The 12,068-nt window shown below is 42.5% G+C and overlaps 1 protein-coding gene across 2 annotated transcripts in view; it reads left to right on the forward strand.

Moving 5' to 3' along the window:
* Window positions 1–12,068, forward strand: part of LOC139259809 (activin receptor type-1-like) — a 149,160-nt gene that overhangs the window by 93,813 nt on the left and 43,279 nt on the right. For both annotated transcript variants that reach the window (XM_070875613.1, XM_070875614.1), the window contains one exon: window positions 11,154–11,300. In XM_070875613.1, the coding sequence (XP_070731714.1) occupies window positions 11,154–11,300 (147 nt within the window). The remainder of the gene's footprint in view (window positions 1–11,153; window positions 11,301–12,068) is intronic.

A 12,068-nucleotide genomic window follows, 5' to 3' on the forward strand; every position in this document is an offset into this window, starting at 1 on the left:
GCGCCGGGCTAGAACTACATTCGCTGGAAGAGTCGGAGAGCGAGCGAGAGAGTTGGTCGGTCGTGGAAGTCGAGGTTCCATGTCTCCTTTGGCAGGTTGGCAATTTATCTCAGAAGTCATTTTCTGCTTGAATGTCAGCGGCCTGTGCTCTCCCCGTCGTCCCGCGGCTGAGTGGCCTCCCACACCGGCTGGCCCGCTGACTTCCCAGGCCGAGTTTTGATAGGAAGGTAGGACTTAGTTTTATTTTTTATTTCTTGTTGAATGTTTTTATGTGTCTCGAATGTTGTTGTGCTTTGTTTAGTGCTCTGCAAGGTCCTCTCCGCTTCCCTTCCCACCCCTATCTCTGGCCGAATGGTCTCAGATGTACCTACCTGCGCTGATTTCTTAACTCTCCAAGGCTTTTCTGTGCGGCCACAAGTGACCACATATGCTGGCCACATAAGTTAGTTTGGAGCAACTATTATCTGTCCAAAGTGGCCTAAATGGCCAAAACGGGCGTAGGTGGCTGGTAACGCACCCTTTTGGAAAAAAAATCGAAACGAAAAAAAATCCTAACTAACTCACACACCGGCGCCAATTGAATGTGCAAAATGGGGATTTTTAAGATACTCCAGAAAAATCAAGTTGATTCAAAAAAAGAATGGAGCAACTCCTGGCCAATTTTGAGCCCATTAATTCTGCAAATATATATATAATAGCAAGTACCTATTCTTTTGTCGCTCTCTATATTGGGGGGGTGGGGGGAGGGCTTATTGCGGAGTGGTCCTCGAGAGCTAGAGAAAATAAAGATGTTTTTGACTCTGCTATGTCACCCATTCTCCTCCACGTCTCTCTTGAAAGACACAGATTCTTATTAACTACCCCATTCCATTTTCCTCCTGTAGGTGCTGGTTCTTACTGTGATGTAGTTTGGCAGCACCAGCACTCTGCTAGCTCATCCAGGTCTCCATCTTGCATGTAGAAGTTTAGGCAGTGAGTGTGGATAGGTCACTCAACAGTGGAGTGTGCCACAGCCAAGTTTGACCCACTGTCTACAGTCATTCACTTTCCAACACTCAACACTAAATGCAGACCAGAAGTTGGAACCTCAGCTGATTTTCCCATCTCTAGCTCAGAAGCACTGAGCTAACTCCACACTGACCAGGAAATACAAACTGGGGCATTGTGATTAAAAGAGACATTCAAAGTGAATAGCTGCTTTCTTTTCTTTTCATCTTTCATTACTTGAGTTTTTCTTCCTCTCTGTCACAATACTTGACACCTGCCTGAAAAAACAGCATGCTTTGTTGCAATAAAAATGCCAAATTTATGGAGACAATGTGCAATCTTGTGTATTTAATGGCCAGTGACGGTGATTTGTGGTCAGCGGCGAAGCAAAAGTGTTTCACAGGCCCCGAAGAAAGCTGCCCACAGCGATCTCTGTGGCAAGAGTTTGCCTTTTTTGACGTTCGTGATTTCAGCACAGTGTAGTGGGGATTCCCTAGTGTGATGTTGCTGTCACGTCAATAAGCTGTCTAAGCAGTCAATCACACTGCAGAACTCTGAGACGGGGAATCAGGAAATGAGAAGCTGCTTTTTATCCGGACTTTTTACAAAACAAAGATTGGGGCTCAAATGGGATAAGATAGAACCTGAAATATGAACAAACTTCAAAAAAATATACTTAAAGAAAAAGTTTCTTCTTTGTAATTTTTTATCATTGGAGAAATTTAACACTCTACAAAATTTTATTTATTCAGGGCCATAACTTTTGTTTAGCAGTCAATACACTGTTACAATCCTAGTTACACCTAATCCAACATTTAAAACAGTGATATTACCATGCAAAAGCCCACTGATTGCCAGTTACGGGCAGGTGAGGGCACAGCACATTAGTGTTGGAGCAATGAATGACTGATCGCAACTTCAGGATTTCCGTGTTTAGATGTGCATGCGCTAAATCCTGAAGTTGCGGTCAGTTTCAAAGGGGTAATAATAGCAAACACTACCAGTTCACTGTTATAACCCACCGCAAAAGAAAGTGCAGTTGTTTTATGCCATTGGGGAATTAAGGGTTATGGGGAGCGGGGCGGGTAAGTGGAGCTGAGTCCACGGCCAGATCAGCCATGATCTTGTTGAATGGTGGAGCAGGCTCGAGGGGCTAGATGGCCTACTCCTGTTCCTAATTCTTATGTTATTTATCCTCGTTGAAATGCAAAAGGGCTAAAACTTTTTTTAAAGCTAGATTTAAAACTGATTAATTTTAATCAATGCCCTGCTTATATGCACCCGGTTTTAATTTGTTTGTCCCAGTTTGACAGAATCTGACAAGTGATGTTCCCCAGAGATCTGTACTGCGGGCCTCCAGCTTTTCACTATATATATCAATGACTTGGATGAAGGATTAGAGAATTGTATATCCAAGTTTGCAGATGACTCAAAGTTAGGAGGCACAGTAAGTTGTGTTGATCGGAGCAGGAAGTTGTAAAGGGACATCGACAGATTAAGTGAATGAACAAAACTGTGGCAAATGGAGTTCAATACGAGGTCATCCACTTGGATCCGAGAAAGTATTTTCTTAATGGTGAGAAACTAGGAATTGTGGAGGAGCGAAGAGATTTGGGAGTCCAAGATAACAGATCACTGAAAGGTACAAAAAGTAATCAAAAGGCCAATGGGATGTTGGCCTTTATATCAAGGAGGATGGACCACAAGGGAGGTAGTTATGGTTGAATTGTATAGAGTCTTGGTCAGATGTCATCTGGAGTACTGTATTCAGTTCTGGGCACCTCATCTTGGGAAGGATTTACTGGCCTTTGGGGTGGTACAGTGCGGATTCACTAGAATGATAACTGGCACTTTGAGCATTAAATCATGAGAACAGACTGCATAAACTGAGCTTTTATTCCCTTAAGCATAGAAGGTTGAAGGGTGGTTTAAAATGATGAAAGGATTTGACAGGGTAGATACGGAAACTATTTCCTCTGGTGAGGGAAACCAGAAAATGGGCACACAATCTTATAATTAGAGCTCGGTCATTCGGGAGTGAAATCAGGAAACATTTTTTGACAAAAGGGTAGTGGAAATCTGGAACTCTCTTCCCTCAAAGGCTTTGAATGCTAGGTTGATTGAAATGTTTAAGACTGAGATTGATGTTTTTTTATTAGATAAGGGTATCAAGAGATCTGGATGAATGCTGGGTAAATGGATTTGAGGTACAGATCAGTCATGATCTGATTGAATGGTGGAACAGGCTTGAGGGGCTTAATGACCAACTCCTGTTCCTATGCTGTTTATAATAGGATGCTATTTTTCAGTTGACCTGTATGCTTGGCATGAGTGCCACTCCCAACATTACAATGCGTCTCTGCCAGAGGAGCTAAACCGTGCCGGGCAACATCATTGTATGTGTGAGATATCTCCTTTTCGATTTTGCTGCAAATCTGTATTTCAAATCGTAAATAAGTTTTTTTTTTAAACATCCAAATCACAATAGCTGTACTGCCATTCAGTTTCTAAGAAATGAGGAAAACGAACCATTAATGAATGGCAAGAGTAGATGAGCAGCATCGCATCGCACAGCACAGTAATGCAAATAGGCAGTGTATAATCCTGCCTCACTGCTTGCAGTGCTTTTAAAATGCTGCTGAGGCAGCACCATTAGAATGAAACTTGAAACAAATCCATTTGTCTGCCATGGATTTAGGCAAAACTAATTGGGGCTCATGCAGAATTGCTAATGAGGTTACATAAAAGCAGATTTCATTTAATCTTTTACTGTCATTTACAACTAGATAATTGGAAAATGGCACACAAGTTCTTGGAACAAAATTACATTATTACATGGTTTAATAAACATAGGACTGGATTTTCGGGTCGTTTGCGACCGGGTTTTCGCTGTGTTTTGACCCTCCGCGGTGGCAAATGGGGCGGTCAGCTGTTTTCCATCCGGACGCAATCCTCGGGTCGGTTTTTGCAACGGTGCTTGGGGAGAGCTGCGGCAGGTGTTCAACGGCTTGCATTGGGACACCGGCAGAGGTTTTGTCACTCACCCAACCCATGTGCCGCAAACGCGCCCCGCGATGAATGCCAGGGACAACACAGCGGTCCAGCCCTGCTGGCGGCGGTGAGTTGGATAAACTGTTTTTTAAAAAAAAAAAGTACGTTGAAAGTTTTTGTCTTTTTATATTTTTGCAGCAATTTGTGTGACATGGGTGTTGGCAATTTTTTTGAAAGTTTTTGTCAATTTCTTTCTTTTTTTCCCCTGCTAAGGCCTCTCTCGGAGCGCTCCCAGCCCCGCACTAAAGCTGGCGAGGATTCCGTTTTTGCGCTGCAAAAGAAGTACAATGCCACCCTTTTGCGCTGAGGCGCAAGGTCCAAATGATGAAAGTTGCTCCACAAAGCGCAAACATTAATCGGGCGGTAAATTTCCCGCCCCGCCTCTGTTTTTGCTGGGAAAATGGCAAAGCTGAAGGGGTTGATCTTAACCCTACCCACCTGAGGAAATAGATGGGCAGTTACAATCCCCAAGTTACTTAACCCACCCTGAAGCTGCTGGCAGCTTCTGGGTTTCAAATTTACTTGTTCTCCGGAGCAGGCGGCAAGGACACCCGCCCAAAGCCGGCAGGGATCTTTTATAGAATATGTATCTTGGCTCCAGAAGAGACCCAAAAAGGCAAGTTTGCTTTTTGAAAAAAAGATTTCCTTGTGAACCCAGGAGCAGTGGTGCTCTTCTGAACCCCACAAGGAAATCGAAGACCTTCCCGCCTCGATCTAATTACCTCCTGATTGTGGGAACTCTGTGGGATGGCTTGGCAACCGTTCACAGGGACTCGCCTGCTCGGTGATGGGTTTCCAGACTTTGTACCGCTTGCTGTCAACTCTGCCCGGAATGGGTGGAAAGTCAGGATTTGCCATTTAAATGAATCCCAGGAGTTGAAATGCCCCTGTACATTTTATTTTCCAGCACGACTGAGTTTTGAACAGACATCAAAGCTCACCCACCGAAAACCAGCCTGCAGTTAAAATCAGGGCCAAACAATCCAAAGCTTTAAACGATTTAATGTGACGTAATTTGCAGCCCTACGTGTGCGTAGGAGGTGCGCATGCGTCTGTAAGGGCCGCGCAAGTGCAGGGTTTTCACACGCTGAGTGTGTGTGCGAAAGCCCGGAACATGCGATCTGTCAAGAATTTTTTTGACGGATTCAATGCCTCCCCGGGAAAAGGGCACCCACAGGTGGAGTGTTGGGCTGTCTGCCCGTGAGATTCTTATGCCTAGTAAAACCAGGCGTAAGGCCTGCATTTTCCAGCGCAAGAGTTTGAAAAAACTATTTTAATGTTTTTTAATCATTTATACATTTAAAAAAAAAACTTGTGCAATAAGGTAGGTTTATTTTTAGCCCTGTTGAAACATTTTAATTTATTTTTCAAAAAATTTAAATTTTTGTTTTAAATATTTAATTAAATGCCACTTCAATTTTAAATATGTAATGTTTTAAAAAATTTATTCGGCGTGTAGATGTATTTTTGGTGTATTCCATTCATCCTTCTGAGGTTTCCATACAAGGTAATCCCCATAAGCATGAATAATGGGATTCCCTTCTTTCATTCGTTGGGCTGGCCCACGTGAACTTGTGAACCACGAGTGCCCCTGAGATACGTGGACCTCTACCTGCGGGTACCCAGAGAGGCCCAAGACGATGAGTCTCCATACCTCCCGGACCACCAGGTACAGGGGCATTTTATTTGTGGATCGTGGGCATTTCCCCGCAGGAAGCCTCCAACTGCAAATTCAATGCTAATGATTTGAGAGAGATTTGTTTCCCCTGATGTCTCCCTTGGGTCCTCAATGATGGCACATATTCGTGTGGGAGGGTGGGATGGTCAATGATGTCAGTGGTTCCTAAGTCCCCCCCCAATTTGCCATAGCTCCTTCATTGTGGCTCTTATGTTCAATGGTCAGGATATGTGTTTTGTTGCGCCTGGAACCGGTGCTTTCAGGACTTCACAACGGTGAATTGCTCCCCCTAGTGGCCAAACTATGGAGTCCATTTTTGTTCCCTGATATTTTTTTTTCTCTCCTCTCTGGATCACTTTGTACCTAATTTTCTATAAAACTGTCAAGATTTTCAAACTGGGATTGCTTCACAGATGTGCTTGATTATGTAAGGGAGTGATACTTAATTTCAAAGAGTGTTGTAGTTAGCATTCAGGGATTCTACCACTGATGTAAAACAGTTCTGTTTGGAGAAGGGTTACATCTTTGATCAGTGCTATCTGACAAATAATTCTGACTGTTACAGCCTGGCACGATTACGGTCTCATATGGTGGATAATTTGGGGTAGTCTATGACTCATTTAGAACATAGTGCGGGGCGTATGGCATCATATGTAGAATAGTCTGGTTGGTGAGTATGACAGTCCAGGATTCGCTGGTCGCAGGGCATCTGGAGGAGGTTCTGCGGGGGTGGTATTGCTGCCTCTGGAGTGGCAGTCATGATGGCTTTTATAGATTCCTTACATCATGCACTCAAGAAGTAGGGGTTGATGAGGGTAGGGTAGTTGATTTTGTGTATATGCACTTCCAAAAGGTGATTGACAAAGTATCACATAATAGACATGTTAGCAAACTTAAAGCCCATGGCATTAAAGGGACATTGGCAGCATGGATACAAAATTGGCTATGGGGCAGAAAGCAGAGAGTAGTGGTGAACAGTTGATTTTCAGACTGGAGGGAAGTATTCAGTGTTGTTCCCCAGGGGTCGGTATATTGGACCACTGCTCTTTGATAAATATTAATGAGCTGGATTTGGGTATACATAATTTCGAAGTTTGCAGATGATATTCAACTCAGAAATGTAGTAAACAAGAGGAGGATAGGAACAGACTTCAGGATTACATGGACAGTCCGGTAAAATGGGCAGGCACATGGCAGATGAAATTGAGTGCAATGAAGTGTGAAGTGATGCATTTTGGTAGGAAGAATGAGGGAGGGAATATGAACTAAATGGTACAATTCTAAAGGGGGTGCAAGAACAGAGACCTTGGGGGGGTGTGGTCACAAATCCTTGAAGGTGGAAGGACAAGTACAGAAAGCTATTTTAAAAAGCACATGGGATCCTTGGCTTTATTAATAACATAAATAGGAGCACGGGGTAGACCTATTTGGCCCTTTGAGCCTGTGCTGCCATTTAATAAGATCATGGCTGATCTTTTACCTCAACTCCAACTTCCCACACCATCCCTATATCCCTTGATTCCCTTAGTATCCAAAAATCTAGCGATCTCTGTCTTGAATATACATACCGACTGAGCATCCATAGCGCTCTGGGGTAGAGAATTCCAAAGATTCACAATCCTCTGAGTAAAGACATTTCTCCTCATCTCAGTCCTAAATGGCTGACCCTTTACTCTGAGACTGTAACCCCTAGTTCTAGACTTCCCAGCCTGGGGAAATATCCTCCTGGTATCCTGTCAAGCCCTTTAAGAATTTTATATGTTTCAGTAAGATCACCTCTCGTTCTTCGAAACTCTAGGAAACATAGGCCGAGTCTACTTAATCTCTCCTCAAAGGACAATCCTCTCATCCCAGGAATCAGTCGAGTGACCCTTCATTACGTGCTTTCTAAGGCAAGTATATCCTTCCTTAATTAAGGAGACCAAAACTGTACACTGTACTTCAGGTGTGGTCTCATCAAGGCCATATAGAATTTTAGTAAGATGACTTTACTCTTGGTACTCCAATCACTTTATAGTAAAGACTAACATACTAATTGCTATACTTGCATGTTAACATCCTGTGATTCGTTACAAGGACACCCAGGTCCCTCTGAATATCAATCGATAAATAGAGCACAAAAGCAAGGAAGTTACGCTAAACCTTTTATAGCACTGGTTATGCCTCAGCTGGAGTATTGTTGAATTCTGGGCACCACACTTTAGGAAGGATATCAAGACTGTGGAGAGGGTGCAGAAGAGATTTACTAGAATTGTACCAAGAATAAAAGACTTCAGTTATGTGGAAAGACTGGAGAAGTTGAGGTTGTTCTCCTTCGAGCAGAGAAGATTAAGAGACTTACTAAAGGTGTTCAAAATCATGAATGGTTTTGATAGAATAAATAAGGGAGAACTGTTTCCAGTGACAGGAGGGTTGGTAACCAGAGGACGTAGATTTAAAGTGACTGGCAAAAGAATCCGAAGCAACATGAGGAAACGGGGCTAGAACTTGCGGTTGCCAACCTGATCTTAAAAAAAAAAAAAAAAATCCCCTTAACTTCAGGCTCCTGGGCTTCAGAGACTTCGGGTCCTGGGCCATCAGGGCCTGCATAAAGGCCCACAGATCCCAGGGATGCAGGCGGTTCAGAAGTGACCATGGGATCACAAGATCCTCCAATCAGAAAGGAGGATTCCTATATGCTTATGGGGATTCCATTTATGAATGGAATCCCCATAAGCATAAGAACATAGGAGCAGGAGTAGGCCATACGGCCCCTCGAGCCTGCTCTGCCATTTAATACGATCATGGCTGATCCGATCATGGACTCAGGTCCACTTCCCTGCCCGCTCCCCATAACTCCTTATTCCCTTATCCGTTAAGAAACTGTCTATCTCTGTCTTAAATTTATTTAATGACCCAGCTTCCACAGCTCTCTGAGGCAGTGAATTCCACAGATTTACAACCCTCAGAGAAGAAATTCCTCCTCATCTCAGTTTTAAATGGGGGGCCCCTTATTCTAAGATTATGCACCCTAGTTCTAGTCTCCCCTATCAGTGGAAACATCCTCTCTGCATCCACCTTGTCAAGTGCCCTCATAATCTTATACGTTTCGATAAGATCACCTCTCATTCTTCTGAATTCCAATGAGTAGTGGGCCAACCTCCTCAACCTTTCCTCCTAAGTCAACCCCCTCATCTCCGGAATCAACCTAGTGAACGTAATAAGCATATTAGGAATCCCCAAATAATTAAATAATTTATAAAACAGGAATAAAAATAAATGTTCCCATTTTCACCTTTAAAAGTCCCTTCAATAAAGCATTTACAATCAATTTAATTTTTTGAAAAATAACTTTAAACATTTTAATCCAGACCAAAATATGTATAAACTAATTTTAAATGTTTGTGCATGATTTTTATTATTTAAAAAATGCTAATTTCGATTTATATTAACCCTTATGCTGGTGAAAGCGGGTCCCACTCCTGTTTTTACCAGGCATGAGGGATTTGTGGGCAGTAGTTGGGCAAATAGCCCAACTCTGTGCCAGTGAAAGTGATCTTTGGGTTGGTGTGGTTGATCTGTCAAGGTGAACAGATTTTCATGCATGCACGGTGCTTGCAGAAACCCAGGTCTTGCGAGGCCTTTCTGATAGCTTACGATGGTGTATGCAGTCATCGAGAGCGCAAAATCTGGGCCATTATTTTATAGCGAGTTATTGTAATCTGGAATGCAGTGCCTGAAAGGATGGTTGAAGCAGATTCAGTTTTAACATTCAAAAGAGAATTGGATAAATACTTGAAGGGAAAATATTTTACAGGGCTGTAGGGAAAGAGCAAAGGCGTAGGATTAATTGGATAGCTCTACTAAGGAGCCAGCACAGGTACGATGGGCTGAATAGCCTCCTTCTATGCTGTATCATCCTATGAAGAGCACCACAGCTCAGGACTTTCATGACTTAATCCAAAGTATTCAGTCTGTTCTCAGGCAGACCGTTAACCTAACTGAGCCTGTGCACAGCAGTAATGGACTGCAGGGTGTGGTTGCATATACAGTAACAGTTTCTCACAAGGATGACAATGTGGTTGCGTATTTTCCAGGCTTCTCCAATGTCACCAATGGGAGAGAATTTCTGTCACCACCGAATTACACCAATGTGACTGATGAATGCCAGGAAGACCGAGAGAAAAATGAGGTCTTCCAGGCTGCTGGTCTGGATAATTTAAAAAATCCAGCATGTTTATGTTGATGTGTCTACGGGCTGCAGGAGACAAGTGAATGTTGGAGCTGGCAGCGAAGAGAGTTTTAAAAGCACTTTTACTGGAGCAACTGCTTCAAAAAAGCAATGGACAAACATGTGAAATCCATGAGTACGCATGGTGTCACTTTTTTCTTTTCATAAAAAAAGGACTATGAAAATTATATTTGTTGTACAATTTACCTTTTTTTGTCTCTCCAAATCTTTTTTCCTTATTCTGCCTTTTCTTTCCTGACCCTCACACCTCTTTTATGGCTTGTTACTTTATTCTTCATTGGACACACTGAACTGTTTTTGAGAGTTTTGCTTTAGTACTTCAGTTTATTTTGTTTTGTCTGTCTTTTCCTTTTCAACTCATTTATGCAATGTGACCAGGGCTACACTAAGAACTGCTTTAAATCCACAACTTCTCATAAGAACATAAGAAATAGGAGCAGGAGTAGCTCCACTTCACTGCCTGATCCCCGTAACCCATTACTCTATTATCGCTCAAAAATCTGTCTGTCCCCGCTTCAATGACCCAGCCTCCACAGCTCTCTGGGGCAGAGAATTCCACAGATTTACAACCCTCAGAGAAGAAATTCCTCCTCATCTCAGTTTTGGGCGAGAGAACACAATAGCAGTTGGCTCTCATTAGGGGAGAAATCAAGACTTTAGAGCGAGGTGGAAGTGGAGCCATGAGAGTGAACTTTGTCACTGGGGCTGAGGGTGATGCAAGAGGTGCAACTGAAGCAAACCATATATAAGCCAATATTTTGGAAAATGGTTGCTTTGCATCAGGTTTGCCCATTTATATAACATTTGTACTGTATATAAGAAAAACAATTTTCTATATTTTTGAAGTTTAAAATTGAAAGGTTTTTATAACTTCTAGTTTTCATTTTGCTTGTATCCAATCAAGTACCAAATTATTATCCGTGTTACTGTTGAGTCTAGCTTCAAATTCTCATGCAGCTGCTTGTTTAATGTCGCTATCAATTACTGAATCCTAGGACTGGTAGTCCAAAGGATAGTACAGTCTGTAGAATAATTTGCATCTCTGCCAATTGTTTCTCATTTTACATCTTGGGCATTTGTTGAAGCAGCTGATTGTCTTGTTATGGTAGTCAGGTTGTGCTGTTGGAGTGTATAGACATGTATGAAGTGTATGTTCCACTAGACAGGTCAAATAACGTAGTATTTCTCCTGTGATCTTGTTCACAGGCAAAGGACGTTTTGGAGAAGTTTGGCGGGGTCAATGGCAAGGAGAAAATGTTGCAGTAAAAATATTTTCTTCTAGGGATGAAAAATCTTGGTTCAGAGAGACTGAGATCTACAACAGTGTCCTGTTGAGAAATGAGAATATTTTAGGTGAGTAAGTTATTTCATTCTGCATGTATAAAATTAAAGCTGTATTAAGTTGTCAATTTCTGTTAAGTTATACATGCTTGGTTTGATTCTTCTCTGTCTGGTTTGATACTTGAGAGCTTCGCTGAGTCAACATTTGGGACACTACAGTCGGCCTCAATGAAGGGGGGATAAAGTCAGCTTGTGTTCTCATTCCTGTTGGCTATCCAGTGACCCCAGCTAGTAAGTGCATATTTGCTAACACATGCTGAGATTCGGATCTACCTCAGTTGTGAAACCCCTTGCCTTCCCCACCCATTATAGAATAGTCTATGGACACTCGGGGAGGTCGTGGAAATATTAGATGAGATAAAAATTGATAGAGGAGGTACTAGAAAGGCTGGCTGTACTTAATGTAAATAAGTCACCAGGACCGGATGGGATGTATCCTCGAAGGCTGATGGAAGTTAAGGTGGAAATTGCGGAGGTACTGGCCATAATCTTCCGATCCTCCTCAGATATCGGAGTGGTGCCAGAGAACTGGAGAATTACAAATGTTACACCCTTTTTGGATAAACCCAGCAACTATAGGTCAGTCAGTTTAATCTCTGTAGTGAGAAAGCGTTTAGAAACTATAATCGGACAAAATTAAGTCATTTGGACAAATGTGGATTAATTAAGGAAAGCCAGCATGGATTTGTTAAAGGCAAATCATGTTTAACTAACTTGATCGAGCTTTTTGATGAGGGGAATGCGGTTGACATGGTGTACATGGACTTCCAAAAGGCGTTT

Source organism: Pristiophorus japonicus, chromosome 3 (assembly GCF_044704955.1).
Source record: "Pristiophorus japonicus isolate sPriJap1 chromosome 3, sPriJap1.hap1, whole genome shotgun sequence".
Taxonomy (NCBI): Eukaryota; Metazoa; Chordata; class Chondrichthyes; family Pristiophoridae; genus Pristiophorus; species Pristiophorus japonicus.